Source organism: Mobula hypostoma, chromosome 15 (assembly GCF_963921235.1).
Source record: "Mobula hypostoma chromosome 15, sMobHyp1.1, whole genome shotgun sequence".
Classification (NCBI taxonomy): Eukaryota; Metazoa; Chordata; class Chondrichthyes; order Myliobatiformes; family Myliobatidae; genus Mobula; species Mobula hypostoma.
The window spans coordinates 586,068-611,816 of NC_086111.1; the positions used below are offsets into that span (position 1 = coordinate 586,068).

The 25,749-nt window shown below is 43.5% G+C and overlaps 1 protein-coding gene across 1 annotated transcript; it reads right to left on the minus strand.

The window, feature by feature from the left end:
• On the minus strand, positions 1-25,749 carry tlr9 (toll-like receptor 9). Its single transcript, XM_063068341.1, has 2 exons — positions 25,655-25,749; positions 1-3,876 (listed from the first exon to the last, which is right to left on the minus strand). Exons 1-2 carry the CDS (start codon positions 25,655-25,657, stop codon positions 727-729), a joined length of 3,153 nt encoding a protein of 1,050 aa, XP_062924411.1. The 5' UTR covers positions 25,658-25,749; the 3' UTR covers positions 1-726.

A 25,749-nucleotide genomic window follows, 5' to 3' on the forward strand; every position in this document is an offset into this window, starting at 1 on the left:
GAATCAATACTGAGGGGCTGACAGTAAATTATTGCATTGCTAGTAATGTTAGGAGGTTGAGGAGATTTGGTATGTCATCAAAGTCTCTTACAAATTTCTACAGATGTATGGCAGAGAGCATTCTGACTGGTTGCATTGCCTGGTATGGAGGCTCCAATGCACAGGAATGCAGGGGGCTGCATAGCCAGCTCCATCATGGGAACAACCTTCCCTACCAATGAGGACACCTTCACGAGGCAGTGCTTCAAGAAGGTGGCATCTAGCATTAAGGATCCTCACCATCCAGAACATGCCCTCTTCTTGTTATTACCATCAGGGAGGAAGTACAGGAGTCTGAAGATCCAGACTCAATGATTCATATACAATTTCTTCCCTTCTGTTATCAGATTACAGAACAGTCCATGAACCCATAAACATTACTTCATTATTCCTTTTTCATTGATTGATTTATTTAGTAAATTGCAGTAGTTTTATATCTTTGCACTGTTCTGCTTCCACAAAATGTAAAATTTCATTTCATATATTACAGTAATAATAAATCTGATTCTGGTTCTAAAATCCTGTGATCGAGCAGATAGTTGTTGGTTGACAAGTAAATTAATTATTGACATGCTGAGTGTACCAGAGGTGGTATTGATTTATCCTGTGTTTTGTGAGAATTTATTAATCTGTGAATGGTTTAAGGATAATTTGGAATAATCCAGGTAATCAACCCTTGATCTTCAATTAATGATTTTGCCACAAGATGCTGTGTAAGTTGTATTCAAAGGGTAAAAAACTCTCACTGAAATTTGGATCATATTGCAACTTGTTATCTCTTGTCAATACTCTCTGCAGCTTAAGCCAGAAATAACGCTCCGCATGAGGGTTGTGAGGCCATCTTAAAACAGAAGCTTTGCACAATCTCTTACGCAACTGGAGATAACGAGACTTTTGCAAGAACTGATCCAAAAGGACCAAGACTATGACGTCCATCTTCTCATCTAGTAGCCGCTGGTGAGCGATGAAAAAAGCCTGTCTCAACTGTCCACTTACAATGCAAGTGTTTGCCAGTATGAAGATTGTTTTCCTACTTTGGTAGATGGCATCATACAAGTTCTCTATCGTTGACTTCCCAGGAGTCCAATCTCTCTCCTCGAGACAAAGGCTGAAACTAGGCTGTCCGTTCTTCTCAAGGTTCATCACGAGCTCATGGTAGACCCAGTCAGCCACAGCTTTGTCACTAGTATCGAAGACTATAAATGCGTCATATTGCAGATTTTCTGAGGGAATTATTGTGCTGCCTTTTAACTTGGCGACACATATATGGAAAGTATACCAAAAATCCCAGCCAAATAATTTATTCAATATTGGCAGGGCTGTGAAGATCACAGTTAGCAGAAAGGACACGACAAAACCTATACTCCCAAGCATTTTCTGACAGGACAAGGGATCTGTTAAAAGAATACTTCGGCCTTCTTGTGATTCTGGGAAACCGCACTTCCAATCAGTAGTGAGATGTGGTAGTGAAATCTTTGTGTCCTTGATGAAATGAATGAGCCAGTCAGCATCACAAGTGCAACTAAAAGGGTTGTTGCCAAGAGCCAGCGTGTTCAACCCTTGCAGAAGTTCAGAAGGAAGACTACTTGCATGCAATTCTTTGATACAATTATGACTTAAGTCAAGATAACGTATTGATTTGACCTCAGAAAAAAACTCAGCAGGAAGGTGGGATATTTTGTTGTTTTGCAAAATGAGTTTGGAGAATGTTTTGGGAAAGTGACATGGATTTGAAGGTAAACCACAGAGCAAATTTTGGCCCAAGTCTAGAATTTCAAGGTTTATCAATTTTGTTAGGTTATCCCAATTGAAAAAGTCAATTTCATTGTTGTTAATGTAAAGTTCTTTCAGACTTTGTGGAAATCTAACCATTACTTCTGGAGGTACTGTCTTCAGAATGTTCCTCGAGATATCCAGAACTGTTAAGTTGTGAAGATTGTGGAAAAAATTCCAGTAAGTATTTGTCCCACTCTCCCACATCACACTCAACAAGTTTCCACTAAAGTCCAACACATTCAAAGTGTTACTGTGGAGTTCACTTGAGACCCGTTTTGCTATATAGTTATTTGCAAGACTTAACCATCTAATAGAGCGCATGTTTTTGATGAATTCGAGACGATGGCCCATCCCTATCATTTCAAAAGTGTAGCTATTGTAACTGAGATCTAAAACTTCGAGTGTTGGGATCTCCGAAAATGCCTCCCTAAAATAGAAATCTATTCTATTGTGAGCAAGGTCCAAATACTTCAGGCTGTTCAGTTTGTTGAATTGTTTGCCATTCAATGCCTGTGTAATGTAATTGCAAGACAATAAAAGGCACTGGATGTTTTCCAGTCCTTCAAAATTCTTCGGCTTTATGTCTGCAATATTATTGAATGACAAGTCAAAGACTTTCCCAAAAGAAGAGCATTTCTCAAAAGAAAAGAAGGAAGATGCTCCTTTTGTTTTCTTTCTCTGAATATTCTCATAGTCACTTCTTCTCTCAGGGATCTGGCCCTCTTTGTGGCTGGTGTCAACAAAGTCTTCATTGTTCCTGCCATTTTTATCTTGACGTGGCCAGGAGTTCTGCGGAGAAAACGACACCCTGTTTTCTGAAAGCCCAATATATTTCAATGACTCTGTATTTGCAAAGAGCTTTAAGTCAATCTTCTCAATGAAATTCATCCGAAAGTTTACAGACTTGATGTTGGGAATACTGAGCAATGGATGTATGTCATTTTTATCCAAAATGTGAAAGAAATATCCGTCTATCTGAAACTTATTCAAAGATATCAGGTTCGCTAAAGAAGGGGGCAAGACAAGGCGTTCAAAAGTTTTCAATGGTTGATAGTTATACTTTAAGTTGAGATCTTGTAGACTGGTCAGGCTGGCAAAAAATGTAGCATTTTGTATTGCATAGGCAAGGTAGTTGTCAGATAGATCCAAGGAGGTTAAGTTTCCAAGTGTCTGGAATAAGGTGTCATTCAAATGCCTAAGAGAGTTGCCCCTAAGCACCAGCTGTTTCAGATTCTTCAGAGCAGTGAAGGCTTCTGCAGATAAGTCAATGGACTTGTTGCCTTCGCAAGGGAAACACGGCTGGGCAGCATGATCACACCTTTGGCAGTTCCACGCCAGAGAAAGGTATTCCAAATGAATGAGATTTTTAAAATCCATTGAAGAGATCTGTGGAATCTTATTCTCAGACAGTATCAATTTTTTCAAGGATCCTGGGAGTCCCCTGGGCACAGTTGTTATGCTGTTGAAACTCAGGTCCAGTGAGTATAGGTGTGGCATGTTCCTAAACATGTCCTCATCAAAGGTAAATGATCCATTGCATGGATTTTGATAGAAGCAGTTTTTACTAAAGTTGAGAAATTCCAGGTTAACCAGATTGGAGACATTAATAAATTGCAAATTATTGAGTGCCAATTCTAAGCCAATAAGGTTTGCAGGCAGTAGTGGGATGCTAGTTAAACTATTTCCAGTTAGGTTAACTACTTTTAAATTATGAAGATGAAGGAAGGCTCTGGACTTGATGGTTAATTTGCATATCTGACCAGGTAAGCGCAGGTTCCCTGGGCAGCAGTTCATACTCAGGTCAATCACCTGGAGGTTTCGGACACCTGAGAAGGCTTGGTTATTGACTTCTTGTAGCAAATTCATATTCAGCAGTAGGATGGTGGCATTTTCTGATCTGATTATTGGCACTGAGGTTAAATGCCTCTTGCTGCAGTCTATCTGTTTGGAAGTCCTATTTCCATCGCAAGGCATGAAGGCTGGAAAATGACACCAGGCAAGATGGTGATTGAAAAGGACAATCAAGAGGATGGTTTCTCCCACGCATTTCTTCCAAACAGCCTATTACAAAGAAAAATTGAAAGTGTAATCATATTCCATCAGAAACATCAAAGCTCTAGACAAAGTAAGTAAAACCAGAGGGCAAATTTATTGGTAAAAGAATTTTAATTACAGAAGTGAGTATGGCCAATCTGAAATTTGTTGCTTAAGTGGTTGTGTTTTTCCCCTAAAAGGGGAATCTCAAACAAGAGCACATGGTTACTAGTTTGGGGTATAATATTTAAAGGTGAGCTCCATAGGAACCATTCCTCACAGAGGTTAGTGTATCACTGGAATTCTGCACCCATTTGTCTTGTGGAGGCTGGATCATTTGAAGTTAATACATTTTTTGAAAAATTGAGGTCTATGGAGAATTGCCATTGAAGAAGAGATGAGGTTTGGGACATATCAATTGTGATCATATTGAATGGCAAAGTAGGTTTGAGGGGCCAAGTGGCATTCTGCTTTCTTATATTCTTGCTTGTAACAAGAATATCTTCTTGGGTTATTTCTTCAGCGGTTTGAATGGGGCACGTCTGCGCAGGTGCGTGGAGGTCAGCCGGTAAGAACAGCGGGAAGAGTTTAAAAAGAAGACAGACTAAGGAGCTGGTGGTAGACCTGAGGAGAGCTAAGGTACCGGTGACCCCTGTTTCCATCCAGGGGATCAGTGTGGACATGGTGGAGGATTACAAATACCTGGGGATACGAATTGACAATAAACTGGACTGGTCTAAGAACACTGAGGCTGTCTACAAGAAGGGCCAGAGCCGTCTCTATTTCCTGAGGAGACTGAGGTCCTTTACCATCTGCCGGACGATGCTGAGGATGTTCTACGAGTCTGTGGCAGCCAGTGCTATCATGTTTGCTGTTGTGTGCTGGGGCAGCAGGCTGAGGGTAGCAGACACCAACAGAATCAACAAACTCATTTGTAAGGCCAGTGATGTTGTGGGGATGGAACTGGACTCTCTGACGGTGGTGTCTGAAAAGAGGATGCTGTCCAAGTTGCATGCCATCTTGGACAATGTCTCCCATCCACTACATAATGTACTGGTTGGGCACAGGAGTACATTCAGCCAGAGAGTCATTCCTCCGAGATGCAACACAGAGCGTCATAGGAAGTCATTCCTGCCTGTGGCCATCAAACTTTACAACTCCTCCCTTGGAGGGTCAGACACCCTGAGCCAATAGGCTGGTCCTGGATTTATTTCATAATTCACTGGCATAAATTATATATTGCTATTTAACTATTTATGGTTCTATTACTATTTATTATTTATGGAGCAACTGTAACGAAAACCAATTTCCCCTGGAATTAATAAAGTATGACTATGACTTTACAGAGCAGTCATCAGAGGAGCGGGCAACGGAGTAGTGGGAGACAGAGTAGGAAGGCTTTGGCTCAACGGTGCCTAGGCAATAACGGGTCGAGGCGAGGTAAGTTACTTGTGTAGAATACAGACAAGAGGTATGTGTATGAGGCCGGTTTTCTGTGCTCGATGTCAGAAGTGGGAGGTCCTGGAGACTCCCAGCTCCCGGACGGCCACATCTGCACCAGGTGCATCGAGCTGCAGCTCCTTAGGGACCGAGTTAGGGAACTGGAGATGCATTTTGAAGACCTTCGTCTGATCAGGGAGAGTGAGGAGGTGATAGAGAGGAGCTATAGGCAGGGAGTCACTCTGGGGCCTCAGGAGAAAGGTAAGTGGGTAACAGTCAGGAGAGAGAAAGGCAGGAGTCAGATACTAGAGAGTACCCCTGTGGTTGTCCCCCTTAACTCCTGTTTGAGTACTGTTGGGGGGGGGGGGAACGGCCTACCTGGGGGAAGCAACAGTGGCACAGAGTCTGGCCCTGTGGCTCAGAAGGGTAGGGAAAAGAAGAGGATGGCAGCAGTGATAGGGGACTCTATAATTCGGGGGTCAGACAGGCGATTCTGTGGACGCAGGAAAGAAACGTGGATGGTAGATTGCCTCCCAGGTTCCAGGATCTGGGATGTTTCTGATCGCGTCTTGAAGAGGGAAGGAGAACAGCCAGAGGTCATGGTACATATTGGTACCAACGACATAGGTAGGAAAAGAGAAGAGGTCCTGAAAACAGACGACAGGGAGTTAGGAAGGAAGTTGAGAAGCAGGACCACAAAGTAGTAATCTCAGGATTACTGCCTGTGCCACGTAACAGTTAATATAGGAATAGAATGAGGTGGAGGATAAATGTGCGACTGAGGGATTGGAGCAGGGGGCAGGGATTCAGATTTCTGGATCATTGGGACCTCTTCTGGGGCAGGTGTGACCTGTACTAAAAGGGTGGGTTGCACCTGAATCTGAGGGGGACCAATATCCTGGCAGGGAGGTTTGCAAAGGTCATTGGGGAAAGTTCAAACTCAAATTGCTGGGGGGGTGGGAACCGAACTAAAGTGACGGGGGAAAGGGAGGTTGGCTCACAAATAGAGAAAGCTTGGAGACAGTGCGAAAGGGAGGATAGGCAGGTGATAGAGAAGGGACACACTCAGACCGATGGTTTGAGATGTGTATTTTAATGCGAGGAGTATTATGAACAAAGTGGATGAGCTTAGAGCGTGGATCAGCACTTGGAGCTATGATGTTGTGGCCATTACAGAGACTTGGATGGTACAGGGGCAGGAATGGCTACTTCAAGTGCCAGACTTTAGATGTTTCAGAAAGGACAGGGAGGGAGGCAAAAGAGGCGTGGCACTATTGATCAGAGATAGGGTCACGGCTGCAGAAAAGGAGGAAGTCATGGAGGGGTTGTCTACTGAGTTACTGTGGTGAAAGTTAAGAATAGGAAGGGGTCAATAACTCTACTGGGTGTTTTTTATAGACCACCCAGTAGTAACAGGGACATTGAGGAGCAGATAGGGAGACAGATTCTGGAAAGGAGTAATAATAACAGGGTTGTATTGGTGGGAGATTTTAATTTCCCAAATATTGATTGGCATTTCCCTAGAGTGAGGGGTTTAGATGGGGTGGAGTTTGTTAGATGTGTTCAGGAAGGTTTTTTGACACAATATGTAGATAAGCCTACAAGAGGAGAGGCTGTACTTGATCTGGTATTGGGAAATGAACCTGGTCAGGTGTCAGATCTCACAGTAAGAGAGCATTTTGGAGATAGTGATCACAATTCTATCACCTTTACCATAGCATTGGAGAGGGATAGGAACAGACAAGTTAGGGAAATGTTTAATTGGAGCAAGGGGAAATATGAGGCTATCAGGCAGGAACTTGGAATCATAAATTGGGAACAGATGTTCTCAGGGAAACGTATGGAAGAAATGTGGCAGATGTCCAGGGGATATTTGCGTGGGATTCTGCATAGGTACGTTCCAATGAGACAGGGAAAGGATGGTAGGGTACAGGAACCGTGGTGTACAAAGGCTGTTGTAAATCTAGTCGAGAAGAAAAGAAGAGATTACAAAAGGTTCAAAAAACTATGTAATGATAGAGATCTAGAAGATTATAAGGCTAGCAGGAATAAGCTTAAGAATGAAATTAGGAGAGTCAGAAGAGGCCATGAGAAGGCCTTGGAAAGAAGGATTAAGGTAAACCCAAAGACGTTGTACAAGTACGTGAAGAGCAAGAGGATAAGATGTGAGAGAATAGGACCAATCAAGTATGACAGTGATAAATTGTGTATGGAACCAAAGGAGATGGCAGAGGTACTTAATGAATACTTTGCTTCAGTATTCACTACAGAAAAGGATCTTCGTGATTGGAGGGATGACTTACAGTGGACTGAAAAGCTTGAGCATGTAGATATTAAGGAAGAGGATGTGCTGGAGCTTTTGGAAAGCATCAAGTTGGATAAGTCACTGGGACCAGATGAGATGTACCCCAGGCTACTGTGGGAGGCGAGGGAGGAGATTGCTGAGCCTTTGGCGATGATCTTTGCATCATCAATGAGGACAGGAGAGGTTCTGGAGGATTGGAGGGCTGTGGATGTTGTTCCCTTATTCAAGAAAGGGAATAGAGATAGCCCAGGAAATTATAGATCAGTGAATCTTACTTCAGTGTTTGGTAAGTTGATAGAGAAGATCCTGAGAGACAGGATTTATGAACATTTGGAGAGGCATAATATGATTAGGAATAGTCAGCATGGCTTTGTCAAAGGCAGGTCGTGCCTTACGAGCCTGACTGAGTTTTTTGAGGATGTGACTAAACACATCGATGAAGGTAGAGCAGTAGATGTAGTGTATATGGATTTCAGCAAGGCATTTGATAAGGTACCCAATGCAAGGCTTATTGAGAAAGTAAGGAGGCATGGGATCCAAGGGGACATTGTGGATCCAGAACTGGCTTGCCCACAGAAGGCAAAGAGTGGTTGTAGACGGGTCATATTCTGCATCAAGGTTGGTGACCAGTGGTGTGCCTCAGGGTTCTGGGACCCCTACTCTTTGTGATTTTTATAAGTAACCTGGATGAGGGAGTGGAGGGATGGGTTAGTAAATTTGCTGATGACACAATGGTTGGGGGTGTTGTGGATAGTGTGGAGGGCTGTCAGAGGTTACAGCGGGACATCAATAGGATGCAAAACTGGGCTGAAAAGTGGCAGATGGAGTTCAACCCAGATAAGTGTGAGGTGGTTCATTTTGGTAGGTCAAATATGATGGCAGAATATAGTATTAATGGTGTGACTCTTGGCAGTGTGGAGGATCAGAGGGATCTTGGGGTCCGAGTCCATAGGACATTCAAAGCTGCTACGCAGGTTGACTGTGTGGTTAAGAAGGCATTTGGTGCATTGGCCTTCATCAATTGTGGGATTGAGTTTAAGAGCTGAGAGGTAATATTACAGCTATATAGGACCCTGGTCAGACCCCACTTGGAATACTGTGCTCAGTTCTGGTCGCCTCACTACAGGAAGGATGTGGAAACCATAGAAAGAGTGCAGAGGAGATTTACAAGGACGTTGCCTGGATTGGGGAGCATGCCTTATGAGAATAGGTTGAGTGAATTCGGCCTTTTCTCCTTGGAGCGACGGAGGATGAGAGGTGACCTGATTGAAGTGTACAAGATAATGAGAGGCATTGATCGTGTGGATAGTCAGAGGCTTCTTCCCAGGGCTTAAATGACTACCATGTGAGGGCGTAGTTTTAAGGTTCTTGGAAGGAGGTACAGAGGAAATGTCAGGGGTATGTTTTTTATACAAGAGTGGTGTGTGCGTGGAATGGGCTGCCAGTGCCGGTGGTGGAGGCAGAAACAATAGGGCCTAATAAGAGACTCCTGGATAGGTACATGGAGCTTAGAAAAATAGAGGGCTATGGGTAAGCCTAGGTAGTTCTAAGGTAAGGACATGTTCGGCACAGCTTTGTGGGCCGAAGGGCCTGTATTGTGCTGTAGGTTTTCTATGTAACATAACATTCCTCACAAAGGATACCCATTTGGCTGAATGCTCCTGAGTATTGATGTGGGTTTTTAGGCAAGGATAACCAGATCTATTTTCTTGTTTTCCTTTAAGATAATACTACACTCAGCCTATGCGATTTATGCAGAGAACAATCTGTAATGTTTTTCTGTTCCTATTCGTGCAGCATATCATAGCCCCCTCTTCTTCTAAGTAGAGTTAGATACAGTGCCTATAAAAAGTATTCACACCGCACCCCCCCCCCCTTGGAAATCTTCATATTTTATTGTTTTACAACATTTTGGCTTTTTTGACACTGGTCAACAGAAAAAGACTTGATTGTGTCAAAATGAAAACAGTCTCTACAAAGTGACTGGAATTCGTTACAAATTTATAGGCATCTGTTAGTCTCGTGAGACCATGGATTTGCGCCTTGGAGGGTTTCCAGGGTGCAGGCCTGGGCAAGGTTGTATGGAAGACCAGCAGTTGCTCTTGCTGCAAGTCTCCCCTCTCCACGCCACCGATGTTGTCCAAGGGAAGGGCATTAGGATCCATACAGCTTGGCACCGGTGTCATCGCAGAACAATGTGTGGTTAAGTGCCTTGCTCAAGGACACACACGCTGCCTCAGCCAAGGCTCGAACTAGCGACCTTCAGATCACTAGACAAACACCTTAACCACTTGGCCACGTGCCAACACAAATTACAAGTATAAAACACAAAATAATTGATTGCATAAGTGTTCACCCACTTCAACATAGTATTTTGTAGAGGCACCTTTGACAACATTACAGCCTTGAGTCTGTGTGGATAGGTCTCTATCAGCTTTGCACATCTGGACACTGCAATTTTCCCCCCATTCTTCTTTACAAAACTGCTCAATTTCTGTCAGATTGCATGGGGATTGTGAATGAACATCTGTTGTCAAGTCCAGCCACAAATTCTCAATTGGATTGAAGTCTGGACTCCAGGACGTTGGTTGTTTTCTGTGTATTTTGGGCTTCATGCTTGGGGTCATTGTCTTGCTGGAAGACAAATCTTCTTCGAAGTTGCAGTTCTCTTGCAGACTACATCTGGTTTTCCTCCAGGATTTCTCTGTACTTTGCTGCATTCATTTTACTCTCTACCTTCAGAAGCCTTCTGGGCCGGCTACAGTGAGGCAACCCCGTAGCATGATGCAGCCACCACAATACTTCACAGTAGGAATGGTGTGTTTTTGATGATGTGCTGTTTGGCTCACACCAATCATTGTTTGATGGCCAAGAAGCTCAATTTTGGTTTCATCAGGCCATGGAACCTTTTTCCAGCTGACTTCTGGCAAGCTCTAGCTGAGATTTCATGTGAGTTTTTTCAAAAGTGGCTTTCTCTTTGCCACTCTCCCGTGAAGTTGTGACCGGTGAAGGACCCGGGCAACAGTTGTTGTATGTGCAGTGTCTCCCATCTCAGCCACTGAAGCTTGTAACTCCTCCAGAGTTGTCATAGGTCTCTTGGTGGCCTCCCTCACTAATCCCCTTCTTGCACAGTCACTCAGTTTTTGAGGACGGCCTGCTCTAGGCAGATTTACAGCTGTGTCATATTCTTTCCATTTCTTGATGACTGACTTAACTGTACTCCAGGGGATACTCAGTGACCTGGAAATTTTCTTTTATCCATCTCCTGCCTTGTGCTTTTCAATAGCCTTTTCACAGAGCTGTTTGAAGTGTTCTTTTGTCTTCATGGTGTAGTTTTTGCCAGCATACTAACTCACCAGCAATTGGATCTTCCAGATACAGGTGTATTTTTACTACACTCAATTGAAACACCTTGACTGCACACAGGTCTCCAGAAACAGATCTCCATTTAACTAATTATGTAACTTCTAAAACCAATTGGCTGCACCAGTGATGATTTGGTATGCCATATTAAAGGGTGGTGAATAATGCAATCAATTATTTTCTGTTTTATATTTGTAATGAATTTAGATCACTTTGTAGAGATCTGTTTTCACTTTGACACGAGAGTCCTTTTCTGTTGATCAGGCTCAAAAAAGCCAAATTAAATCCACAGTGATTCAATGTTGAAAAACAATAGAGCATGAAAACTTCTGGGGGGGGGGGCGGGCGGGGGCAGTGGTTGAATACTTTTTGTAGGCACTGTAGATAGATTAGCTTTATTTATCGCATATACATCAAAACATACCATGAAAGGCATCCTAATACATCAAACCTAATCAGTGAGGTTTGTACTGGCCAGTCCACAAGTGTCACCAAGTGTCACATGTCCGCAAATCACTAACCCTAACCATAAATCTTGGGATATAGGAGGAAACTAGATCACCTAGAGGAAATTCATGGAGAGAATGTGCAACCTCGTGACAGTCAGCAGCAGGAACCAAACTCTGATTGATTTTATAGCCGTCACTGTAAAATGATTGCATTAATCACTATATTAACATTCTGGCCCTTCTAAATGCGGCTCCCCAACAATGCCATGTGAAAGCAGAGGTCTGTGCACACTCATGTGACACCACCTCTACCTGGGTTAACTTTTCTATTCCCATTAATCCATTGGATGGTTTGTATTGAAACAGCAGAAACTTGCCCTAACTAAATGGGAAGTCATTGTCTTTGGTCACTAGAAACTACGTACACTAAGGGAGTCACATCAATGTATTTATATGTGGTTAACAAGGCATACGGTGCATTGCCCTTCATCAATCATGGGTTTGAGTTTAGGAGCTGAGAGGTAATGTTACAGTTATATAGGACCCTGGTCAGACCCCACTTAGAGTACTGTGTTCAGTTCTGGTCACCTCACTACAGGAAGGATGTGGAAACTATAGAAAGGGTGCAGAGGAGATTTACAAGGATGTTGCCTGGATTGGGGAGCGTGCCCTATAAGAATAGGTTGAGTGAACTTGGCCTTTTCTCCCTGGAGCGTGGAGGATGACAGGTGAACTGATAGAAGTGTATAAGATAATGAGAGGCATTGATCATGTAGATAGTCAGAGGCTTTTTCCCAGGGCTGAAAAGGCTAGCACAAGAGGGCACAGTTTTAAGGTGCTTGGAAGTAGGTACAGAGGAGATGTCAGGGGTAAGTTGTTTACACAGAGGGTGGTGAGTGCGTGGAATGGGCTGCCGGTGATGGTGGTGGAGGTGGGTACGATAGGGTCTTTTAAGAGACTCCTGGACAGGTACAAGGAGCTCAGAAAAATAGAGGGCTATGGCTAACCCTAGGTAATTTCTAAAGTAAGGACACATTCAGCACAGCATTGTGGGCTGAAGGGCCTGTATTGTGCTGTAGGTTTTCTATGTTACTATGTTTCTTTTTTAAAAATCATCATATGAACAGGCAGTCATAATCTTATGAAGGGAAATCATGTTGGGCAAATTTATTAGAGGTCTTAGAGATTTATTAGAGATCAGGTTGAAGAAAGGAGAACCAGTAGATGTTTTGTATTTGGAATTCCAAATGGACAGCTTACTGTCACTAAACTGTTGAAAGGACCCCTTATACAATCTGATGGACTCTTGGCCTCACAATCTACCTTGTTGTGATCTTGCACTTATCGTTTACCTGCACTGAGCTAATACACTTTTACACTGTGTGTTACCATATTCTCTAGCTTAATGCGTCAGTTAATGATTTGTTCTGTATAAACAGTACGCAAGACAAGCTGTACACTGCATCTTCAAAGTTCACAGTAAAATTTATTATCAAAGTACATACATGTCACCACACACAACCCTGAGATTCTTTTCCTGCAGGCAGACTCAGCAAATCTATAGAACAGTAACTGTAAACAGGATCAATGGGCAACGCACTGTGCAAATGTAGATATAAATAAATAGCAATAAATAACAAGCATGAAATAACAAGATAAAGAATCCTTAAAGTGAAACCATCAGTTGTGGGAACACCAGAAGTAGAATGAGTGTAGTTATCCTCTTGTTCAAGAGCCTGATGGTTGAGGCTTAGTAACTGTTCTTGAACCTGCTGGTGCGAGTCCTGAGGTATTTGTACCCTCTACCTGATGGCAGCAGTGAGAAAAGAGCATTGCCTGGGTGGTGAGGATCTCTGATGATGGATGCTACTTTTCTACAGCAACGTTTCATTTAGATGTGCTCAGTGTTTGGGAAGATTTTACCCGTGATATACTAGCCGAATCCACTTCTTTTTGTAGGATTTTCCGCTCAAAGGCTTTGGTGTTCCCATACCAGGCCACAACGTAACCAGTCAGCACACTTCTGTAGAAGTTTGCCAAGGTTTTCGATGACATGCCGTATCTCTGCAGACTCCTGAGGAAGTAGAGAACTGTTGTGCTTTCTTTGCAATTATGTTTATATGGTGGATCCAGGACAGGTTCTCTGAGATAGTGACACCCAGGAATTTAAAGTTGCTGACCCTCTCCATCTCTGATGATTGCTGGCTCATGGACCTCTGATTTCCCTCTAGTAAAGTCTACAATCAGTTCCTTGATCTTATTGACATTGAGTGAGAGGTTGCTGTTATTTCACCACTCAGCCAAGTTTTCAACTCCCCCTGTGTATGTTGATTCATCACCACCTTTGACACGGCCCACAACAGTGGTGTCATCAGCAAACTTGTATACGGTGTTGGAGCTGTACTTAGTCACACAGTCACAGGTGTAAAGTGAGTAGGGCAGGGGGCTAAGCACACATCCCTGTGGTGCTCCCATGCTGATGGAGATTGTGGGGGTGACCCTTTGCCAATCCAACCAGAGAGGGGTCTACAAAGGGGAAAATGGGAGTCCAATTGCACCGCAAGGATGTATTGAGGCCCAGGTCCTGGAGTTTGCTGATTAATTTTGAGAGGATGATAGTATTAAATGCTGTGCTGTAATTGATAAAGAACATTCTGATGTGTGCATCTTGGCTGTCCAGATGTTGCAGGGTTGTGTGGAGAGCCAATGTGATGGGATCTGCTGTAGAGCCTGTTGCTTCTTTTGGTTAATCGGAGCGGATCCAAGGCACCATTCAGACAGGAGTTGATATGCTTTCATGCCAGCCTCTCAATACACTTCGTCGCTGTGGCACTGGGCAATAGTCATTGAGTCATGTTACCTTGCTCTTCTTGGGCACCTGTATGATTGAAGCCTGCTTTAAGCAGCTGGGTACCACACACTGCCAGGGCAAGAGATTGAAGATATCTGTGAATACCTCAGCCAGTTGGTCAGCACAGGTCTTCAGTACTTGGCCAGGTATTCTATCTGGACTGGGTGCTTTCCTTGGGTTCACTCTCTTGAAGGCAGCCCACATAACATCTTCAGATACTGAGACCAAAGGATCATCAGGAGACATAGCGTGTGTGATGGTCCCTCCCTGTTCTGGCAGTCAAAGTGAGTCTAGAAGGCATTGAACTCATCTGGAAGCCAAGCTCTGCTGTCCCCTATGTCACAAGATTTAACTTTGAAGGAGGCTATGGCATTCAAACCCTACCACTGCTGTCGAATATCCCTCACTGACTCCAGTCTAGTCCGGAATCTCCACTTCACCCGTGAGATGGCTTTCCAGAGATCATACCTGCACCTGTTGCTCCATTTTTGATCTCCAGACTTAAATACCTCTGATCTGGCTCTCAGCAAATTCCAGATTTCATTGTTCATCAAGGACTTTTGATAAACCCTGAATGATTTTCTGGGGACACATTCATCCACAGCTGTTTTAATAAAGTCTGTTATGACCTTCGTGTAGTCATTCAGATTCTCAGTTGAGACCTTGAACACGACCCAGACCACTGACTCGAGGCAATACTGTAACCGTTCCTCTGCCTCCTGCAACCCCCCTCTTAGTTATCTTGATTTCTGGAGCCTTTCTTTTAGGCTCTGTCTGTATGCAAGTAGTAGGAGTACATCTAAATGATCTGACTTGCCAAAATGTGTTCTTGGGAAGAAGCGATAGGCATTCCTTATCATGGAGTAGCAATAGTCTAGTGTGTTGGGACCTCTGGTGTAACAGGTTACGTGCTGGTGATAATTGGGCAAAGTTTTCTTCAAACGGGCCTTGTTAAAGTCACCGACTATAATTTGAAATGTGTCAGGATGGCTGTTTCTTGCTTACAGACAGCATTGTGCAGTTACGTGAGGGCTTGCTTATAATTGGCCACTGGTGGTAAATTGTGCAGTCAGGATTATGGATGTGAACTCCCAAGGCAAACAGAATGGTTTACATTTAATGTTCTTAGTCAGGGGCACAAGAAGTCGACATAACCTCAACATCCGTGCACCAACAAGAATTGACTTAAAAACACAAACCTTTTTCCTTATCACTGCATCTGGCGTGTTTGCTGTTAACCAAGTTTCAATGCAACAAACAACTGAGATCTGCCTCTGATACTGCAGCTTTGCCCTGAGCTCATCAAACTTATTTTCCAACGACAGCACAATCGCCAACAAGATGCTGGATAGAGGAGGCTTCTTCCCTCTGAGCTTCAGCCTGGTTTGAATTCTGCCTATCCTGCCACACTCTCAGCCATGGCGTTGACCCTTAAAGGCTCTGCATTTAACTGCTCCACAGCTCATGACTTCTGCCCCACGTTTAACCATCAAATGTAAGATCCAAAGATCATTGATGTAATTTCGTGGTCCATTGTTGAGGAAATTTATATGCTAGAGGCTACAGGAAAAGTAATTCCAAAGGAGTATATTAAAGGAGAAAGCTGGTACAATTTTCCGCAGCCCGCAGAGAGTCGCCAATGTACGCTGGCACTATCGTGGTACATGTGACAATAATAAGCCAGTTCCAATATCAATTACAATGACAAACTAATAGTATGCTGTCTCACAGCTCCTGTGACCCAAGTTTGATCCGAATCTCAGCTACTCTCTGTGTGGTATTTGCCTGTTCTCCCTGTAATCCTGAGTAATTTGGTTTTCTCCCACTTTCAAAGACATAGATTCATGTGGAGTTGAGGGGAATGTGAGAGAGAATAATTACTAGTGAGCCTTTTTAATTCAGTTCTCTAATAATAAAAAAATGATGATTGGCAACATTTTTTCATGACTTCAGGATTTCCCAGACACTTAGGAAAGAAGTACTTCTGGTGTGGTTCTGTGATAATTCCAGGAGTACAGCTGCTTTGCATGGCAAGTGCACAAAAATGGGACTATAAAATGTGGAATATAGAATAATACAGGCCCTTTGGTCCACAATGTTGTGTCAACATTTTAACTTATTCCAAGATCAATCTAACCCTTCCCTCCTACATAGCCCTCTAATTTTCTTTCATCTGTGTACCTATCTAAGAGTCTCTTAATGTCCCTAATGTTGTCATGGTCCGGTCTGTGAAGCCCACATTCCGGTTCACGGTCCAGTCCATCGTTCCCTATTCCAGGTTTACTGGTTTTCCCTTGTTCTGTTGGGTGCTCTAATTGAGGCACATGATTCTCATTTTGGGCTGGCTACGTAAACAGCTACTGGGTTCAGTTTCAGTTGCTGGACTGTTCCCTTCCCTTCCCTTCCTTCTGAAGCCTTTGCCTGCGTCCTCGCCTGTATCGCTGTCAAGTTCTACCGCTGGAGCAAGGCTCGTGCCTTGCTGTGTCTACATAAGGAACTGTCTTTCATTGTTTGGAACTGTCTCTTTGTGTCCTTGCCTTCGCTAGGTAGGTCTGTCCATTTGCCACTACCTTGAGTTGAGAACTGTCTCTGTGTCCACGCCTTCACTAGGTAGGTCCGGCCATTTGCCACTACCATGTGTTGGAAACCATCTCTTTGTGCCCTCGCCTCTGCTGGGTATGTCTGGCCATTTGCCGCTACCTTGAGTGGAGACCTGTCTCTCAGTGTTCTGGCCCTACGTTCTGCTCCCTAGGAGGGGTCCTGGCTCTGTGTTCCATGTTCCTGTCCTCCCTCGACCAAGTCAAGGCTTCGTGTTCTCATCCAGTTCTGGTGCCTCGTCCCGCCCTGGAGTCCCATGTCCCGCCGCCACGTCCAGTTCTGTTGCCTTGCCACGTCTTGTCCTCGCCTAGATCCGGAGTCCGAGCCCGAGTCAAGACCCAGGTTCCGGGTCCCTGTCCAGTCTCTGGCTCATAGTCCTTATCCAGGTTCCAAGTTCCTAGTTCCTTGTCCTGGTTCTGCTTTCCTAGTCAAGTCCTAGCCCCGACCCTGCATCCTGGTCTCGTCCAGGTCCTGTGTTATGTCCAACGTCGCTTCTTCCTCACTTCCCTTGCTTGCTTGACATGCCTACTCCTGTTCCTGGTACTTCAGTGTCTGTGTCTTGCATTCGGGTCCGCTCCCAGCGCCCCCCCCCCCCACCGACAAATGTATCTGACTCTACCACCACCCCTGGCAGGGTATTTCATGCACCCATCACTCCCAGTGTAAAAAACCTACTTCTGACATTCCCCCATATTTAGTCATTGCCATCCTGAGAAAAGGTGCTGGCTGTCCACTCTATCTATGCCTCTTATCATAAGACCATAAGTTAAAGGAGAAGAATTAGGCCATTTGGCCCATCAAGTCTGCTCCACCATTTCATCATGGCTGATCCATTTTCCCTCTCAGCCCCGATCTCCTGCCTGCTCCCCATATCCCTTCATGCTCTGACTAATCAAGAATCTATCAATCTCTGCCTTAAATATGGCCATCTCTGAAACTTGGCTAAAGGATGGCTGCCATTGGGAGTTGAACATCCTAGGATATACAGTGTATTGGAAAGATAGGTTAATAAGCAGAGGGGGTGGTGTGGCCCTGTGTATAAGAAATAATATTAAATCATTAGAAAAGGATGACATAGGATTGGAAGGTGTAGAGTCTCTATAGGTTGAGTTAAGAAATGGCAAGAGTAAAAGGACCCTAATGGCGGTTGTATACAGGCCTCCAAACAGCAGCCCGGATGTGGATTACAAATTACAGCAGGAGATAGAAAAGACATGTCAGAAGGGCAATGTCATGATAATCATTGGGGATTTTAACATGAAAGTGGACAGGCCAGTACGGAACCTCAAGAGAGAGAATTTGTAGAACATTTAACGGATGGCTTTTTAGAACAGTGTGTTGTTGAACCAACTAGGGGATCAGCTGTGCTGAATTGGGTGTTGTGCAATGATCCAGAGGTGATAAGAGAGCTTAAGGTTAAGGAACCCTTGGGGAACAGTGACCACAATATGATCGAGTTCACTTTGAAATTTGAGAAGGAGAAACTAAATTCCAATGGGTCAGTATTTCAGTGGAAATAAGGAAATTTATGAGAGGGGAACTGGCCAAAGTTGACTGGAAAGGAACACTGGCAGGAAGGACAGCAGAGCAGCAGTGGTTGAAGTTTCTGTGAAAACTGAGGGAAGTGCAAGACAGATATATTCCAAATAATAATAAATTTTTGAATGGAAGAAGGACACTACTGTGGCTGACAAGTGAAATCAGAGCCAAAGTAAGAGCAAAAGAGAGGGCATACAAGGAATGAATGAATGAATGGAATATCTTTATTGTCATTGCACAGCACAATTTGTCATGCACCAATACAGCGAAAATGAGTTTGCAACTCTCGTACTCAATGCCAGAGGGAAGCTAAAGATAGTGGGAAGATAGAGGATTGGGAAGCTTTTAAAAACTTGCAGAAGGAAACTAAGAAGGTCATTAGGAAGGAAAAGATGAATTATGAAAGGAAGCTGGCGACTAATATCAAAGAAGATACTAAAAACTTTTTTAAAAAATATAAAGAGTAAAAGAGAGTTGAGGGTAGCTATAGGACCAATAGAAAATGACGCTGGAGATATTGTAATGAGAGATGCAGAGATGGCAGAGGAACTGAATGCGTATTTTGCATCAGTCTTCACGGTGGAAGACATCTGCTGTAGACCAGACATTTATGAGTGTCAGGGAAGTGAAGTATGTGCAGTGAAAATTACAACTGAGGAGGTGCTCAGGAAGCTAACTGGTCTGAGGGGGTATACACCTCCTGGACTTGATGGAATGTACCCTCAGGTTCTGAAGGAAGTAGTTAGAGAGATTGCAGAGGCATTAACAATGATCTTTCAAGAATCGATAGATTCTGGCATTGTACCAAATGACTGGAAAATTGCAAATGCTACTCTGCTATTTAAGAAGGGTGGGAGGCAGCAGAAAGGAAACTATAGACCTGTTAGCCTGACATCAGTGGTTGGGATGTTGTTGGAATTGATTATTATGGATGAGATTACAGGGTACCTGGAGGCACATGACAAGACAGGCCAAAGCCAGCATGGCTTCCTGAAAGGAAAATCCTGCCTGACTACACAACTGCAAACTTTTGAGGAAATTACAAGCAGGGTAGACAAAGGAGATGCAGTAGATGAGGGGTACTTGAATTTTTAGAAGGCCTTTGACAAGGTGCCGCACATGAGGCTGCTTAGCAAGATAAGATCCCGTGGAATTACAGGGGAGTTACAGCAGGGTTGGAGCATTGGCTGATTGGCAGAAAACAGTGGGAATGAAGGAATCCTATTCTGGCTGGCTGCTGGTTACCAGTGGAGTTCCACAGGAGTCGGTGTTGGGACCGCTGCTTTTTATGATGTATGTCAATGATTTGGACAATGGGATTAATGGATTTGTGGCTAAATTTGCTGATGATACAAAGACAGGTGTAGGAGTGGGTAGTGTTGAGGAAACAGGGAGCCTGCAGAGAGACTTAGATAATTTAGGGGAATGGGCAAAGAAGTGGCAAACAATGTTGGAAAGTGTATGGTCATGCACTTTGGTGGAAGAAATAAACGGGCAGACTATTACTTCAACGGGGAGAGAATTCAAAATGCAGAGATGAAAAGGGACTTGGGGAGTCCTTGTGCACGATACCCTAAAGGTTAACCTCCAGGTTGAGTCTGTGGTGAAGAAGGCGAATGCAATGTTGGCATTCATTTCCAGAGGTACAAAATATAAGTAGGGATCTGATGTTGAGGTTCTACAAGGCCCTCGTGAGACTACATTTGGAGTATTGTGTGCAGATTTGGGCTCCTTATTTTAGAAAGGATATACTGAGATTGGAGAGGGTTCAGAGAAGATTCACAAGAATGATTTTAGGAATGAAAGGGTTACCATATGAGGGATGTCTGGCAGCTCTTGGGCTGTATTCCCTGGAGATCAGAAGAATGAGGGGGAGATCTCATTAGAAACATTCCAAATGTTAAAATGCCTGAACAGATTAGATATGGCAAAGTTATTTCCCATGGTAGGGGAATCTAGGACAATAGGGCACGACTTCAGGATTGAAGGATGTCCATTTAGAACAGAGATGCAGAGAAATTACTTTAGTCAGAGGGTGGTAAATCTGTAGAATTTGTTGCCACGAGTGCTGTGGAGGCCAAGTCATTGGCTGCATTTAAAGCAGGGATAGATAGGTTTTTGATTAGCCAGGGCATCAAAGGGTATGGTGATGACTGGAAGAATTGGATCAGCCCATGATTGAATGGTGGAGCAGACTCGATGGGCCGAATGGCCTACTTCTCCTATATCTTATGATCTTAACATAAAAAGTAGCGGTACCAACACTGACCCCTGCAGAACACCACTAGCCACTGACAGCTGAGCAGAAAAGGCTCCCTTTATTCCCACTCTTTGCCTTCTGACAATCAGCCAATGCTTTATCCATGCGGCACCTTCTCAAAGTCCTTCTGAAAATCCAAGTACATAATATCCACCAATTCTCCTTTGCCTATCCTGCTTGTTATTTCCTCAAACAATTCTTACAAATGTATCAGACAAGATTTTCCCTCAAGGAAACTATGCTGAATTGGGCCTATTTTATCATGTGCCTCCAAGTACCCTGAGACCTCAGTCTTAACAATTGACTCCAACATTTTCCTAACCACTGAGGTCAGGCTAACTGGCCTATAATTTCCTTTCTTCTGCCTCCCTTCCTTCTTGAAGAGTGGAGTGACATTTGCAATTTTTCCATCTTCCGGAGCCATTCCAGAATCTAATCATTCTTGAAAGATTATTACCAATGCCTCCACAATCTCCCTAGCCACCTCTTTCAAAACCTGGGGTGCAGTTTGTCTTTTCCAGGTGATTTATCTACCTTCAGATCTTTCAGCTTTGTGAGGAACTTCTAGTAATAGCAATTGCACTCATGTCTGACCCCTGACACTCTGGAACCTCCACCTTACTGATAGTGTCTTCCAAATTGAGAAGAATGCAAAATACTTATTTAGTTTGTCTGCCATTTCCTTGTTCCCCATTACTACTATCATTTTCCAGTGGTCCAATGTCTACTCTCGTCTCTTTTACTCTTATAGTGAGTAGCCCAAGAAATAGTGGATGCATTAGTGATAATTTTTCAAAACTCATTAGATTCTGGACTAGTTCCTGAGGATTGGAGGGTGGCTAATGTAACCCCACTTTTTAAAAAAGGCGGGAGAGAGAAACCGGGGAATTATAGACCGGTTAGCCTAACGTCGGTGGTGGGGAAACTGCTGGAGTCAGTTATCAAAGATGTGATAACAGCACATTTGGAAAGCGGTGAAATCATCGGACAAAGTCAGCATGGATTTGTGAAAGGAAAATCATGTCTGACGAATCTCATAGAATTTTTTGAGGATGTAACTAGTAGAGTGGATAGGGGAGAACCAGTGGATGTGGTATATTTGGATTTTCAAAAGGCTTTTGATAAGGTCCCACACAGGAGATTAGTGTGCAAACTTAAAGCACACGGTATTGGGGGTAAGGTATTGATGTGGATAGAGAATTGGTTAGCAGACAGGAAGCAAAGAGTGGGAATAAACGGGACCTTTCCAGAATGGCAGGCAGTGACTAGTGGGGTACCGCAAGGCTCAGTGCTGGGACCCCAGTTGTTTACAATATATATTAATGACTTGGATGAGGGAATTAAATGCAGCATCTCCAAGTTTGCGGATGACACGAAGCTGGGCGGCAGTGTTAGCTGTGAGGAGGATGCTAAGAGGATGCAGGGTGACTTGGATAGGTTGGGTGAGTGGGCAAACTCATGGCAGATGCAATTTAATGTGGATAAATGTGAAGTTATCCACTTTGGTGGCAAAAATAGGAAAACAGATTATTATCAGTTTATTAACAGATTATAAAGGGGAGGTGCAACGAGACCTGGGTGTCATTATACACCAGTCATTGAAAGTGGGCATGCAGGTACAGCAGGCGGTGAAAAAGGTGAATGGTATGCTGGCACTTATAGCGAGAGGATTCGAGTACAGGAGCAGGGAGGTACTACTGCAGTTGTACAAGGCCTTGGTGAGACCACACCTGGAGTATTGTGTGCAGTTTTGGTCCCCTAATCTGAGGAAAGACATCCTTGCCATAGAGGGAGTACAAAGAACGTTCACCAGATTGATTCCTGGGATGGCAGGACTTTCATATGAAGAAAGACTGGATGAACTGGGCTTGTACTCGTTGGAATTTAGAAGATTGAGGGGGGATCTGATTGAAACGTATAAAATCCTAAAGGGATTGGACAGGCTAGATGCAGGAAGATTGTTCCCGATGTTGGGGAAGTCCAGAACGAGGGGTCACAGTTTGAGGATAAAGGGGAAGCCTTTTAGGACTGAGATTAGGAAAAACTTCTTCACACAGAGAGTGGTGAATCTGTGGAATTCTCTGGCCTACTCCTGCACCTATTTTCTATGTTTCTATGTTTCTATGTTTATATATCTGGAAGAAAATAACTTTTGGTATCCTCTTTGATATTATTGGTTAGCTGACCTTCATACTTCATCTTTTCCCTCTCTCTGACTTTTTTAATTGCCTTCTGTTGGTTTTTAAAAGATTTCCAATCCTCTAACTTCCCACTAATTTTTGGTCTATGTGTCATCTCTTTGGCTTTTATGTTGTTTTTGACTTCCCTTATCAGCCATGGTTGCACATCCTGCCTTTAGAAGACTTCTCCTTTGGGGTGTATCTACCCTGTGCCTTGCGAATTGCTCCCAGAAACTCTAGCTATTGCCGATCTCCCATCATCCCTGCTAATGCCCCCTTCCAGCTCCTCTCTCATGGCTCTGTAATTCCCTTTACTCCACTGTAATACTGATACATCTGACTTTAGCTTTTACGTCTAAAATTGTCGGGTGAATTCTATCATATTATTACCTGGCTGGGGAAGATGGTGACAGCAAACAACGTGACCAAGGGTGACATCCTAACAATGGCTTACAAAACTTACTTCTTTCACTTCTTTTTCTTTCAAATATGTTCTGCTACTGTTGGAGCCTATGAGCTACATTTTGGTGGCGTGTTTATGGGCTGATTGAGTGAACTGGTGCTTAACTCTCTAGGAGGGGGATGGGTTCCATGTGGTTTTGAGCGAAGTGTGTGGCCTGGAGGCCAAGATCAACTCCATTTCTCGCTGATCTCACTGAGTGGGTGTTCAGTGCTGTCTATCAGCCTCTCGCTCAATGCTGCCGAGGAAGGTGCCTGGATTCAAATTGTCTCTCTCCCTCTCACTTGATGCTGCTGGAGTACTGGGTCTTGGGCAATTTTAATTGATGCAGTTTGTGGATTGGACTCTGTAGGTCATGTTATGATATATTTCTGCTTTTTGGTCACTTGTTTTTGTTGCTATTTTGTGCAATTTTGGTCAGGGCAGACTGGCTCTCTGGCCTAAAGTGAACCCTGCCCACAAAAATATTTGTCCTACACACAAACAAAGACTGATAAACTACCAATGTGCAGAAGAACTGTGCATATACAAAACAAATAACTAATTCAATAACAGATCCTTGAAAGTGAGTCCATGGACTGTTGAATTGTTTCAGGGTTATCCATGCTGGTTCAGGAGCCTGGTGACTGAAAGGAAATGAACCTGGTGGTGTGGCAACTATTGGATCCTGTTGTTTTTGCAATCCAGGTTCTTCAGAAATCGAGAAGGAGGCATAGAGCTTGTTGCTTACCATTGTCTTACACATTACAAGAACAAAAGAAACAAAATTCAAAGGAAAAGAACAAAGAGAGATTGGTCTCATCTTCTTACACCAGACCCCTGACAGTGCATATGCTATTGAAAACCTATTGCTTATATAAACCAATAAGATAGCCCCTATTCAAGTAATGTGATGCCCATCACTGGAACTAGGAAGTTTCCAGAAAAATAGGGCAACTGCAACCATCAAAAAACTCACTGATCAATTACATGTATATAACTAATTATACACATAAACAAACAAGCAGAAGGAAGTTAAACTACAAGGAAAGTAGCAATTGTACAGTCCACTCCAACACACGTGACCATCTATCTTGTCAGTACTGCTCAGAATGATCTCATCTGTCATTCTTCTAATCCCCATGACTTGCCTGAAGCCCTGTACCAGGATTCAATCTAGTGACCTCTGTTGCAACAGAGAATTATGTGGAAAACTAAAGACATCTAGTAAGTGGCAGTTCAGTGGGCGAAAACACCTTGTTAATGAGAGAGGTCAAAGGAGGATGGCCAGATTGGTTCAAGCTGACAGGAGAGTGACAGTAACTCAAAGAACCATGCGTGACAACTGTGGTGTGCAGAACAGCATCTCTGAACGCACAACACATCGAACATTGAAGTGGATGGGCTACAGCAGCAGGAGACCATGAATATACACTCAGTGGCCACTTTATAGGTACAAGAGGTCCCTAATAACATGGCCTCTGAGTGAATGTGTATTTGCCGTAATGCAGTTTGCATTCCTATTTGTTAGCTCCAGCTGCAGAATGTTTTTATTTATTGCCTCAATCAAATGCCCCTCTGTATTTCAAGCACATGACCTTCCAGTCCTTCTGTCCATCAACTAGATTCAGACAGTTCAAAGAATATTATGTTGCTGCGCTCTTACAAATTCAAATCACCATCAAAGAGCTTGCAACATCCAGACCTTGCCCCCTTCATGCCATTTTCGATAGGAACCTTAGGGTCAGGAACAGTTATTTTCTTATAATCTGAATCATTATGGTAACTTTATCCACCACCACTCTGAACTGATTCTAAGAACTACAGACTCACTTTCAAGGGTTTACAACTCATATTCTCAGCACAGTTTGTCTTATTTTGCAGACCAGTTTATTGCCAGTCTTTATTTATGTATAGATTTTCATTAAATTCTATTGTTTCTTTTTTCCCTGTAAATGCCTGCAAGAAAATTATTCTCAAGGTAGAATATAGTAACATATAAAGTATATACTTAGATATTAAAGGTACTTTGAACTTTGAATAATCCTACATTTTCCCTCAGCTCACACCCTCCTTTATTCCCCTCCACTGAACCTGTTGTTGCATGGCAGAGAGATGTGAGCTGAGGGAGAGGTTGAGAATGGCGAGCTGAAGGATTGCATGGAATCATGCAGAGTGCTAAAAGCGATTGCAACCTGCAGACACCACAGTGCAGCTGAGAAGGAGAGAAAACCAGAAAACGAGCCAATCCTAAACAACTACCAGGGGCCAGTAATGCAAGAATTCTGCTATCATTGAAAAGGTATTTTCTCAGTTTTGGAGTCTTTGACACCAGCTAAGAGAGGGACCTGCTACGTTGGTAAAATCTTGAGACTACTTACCATCACGCAAGTGACTTTGCAGATGTTGAATTATCAGTAGCGGAGCCGCTTCAGAATTAAAGCTCAGGTTCTGTTTCTCTTGATCTTGATGCTGA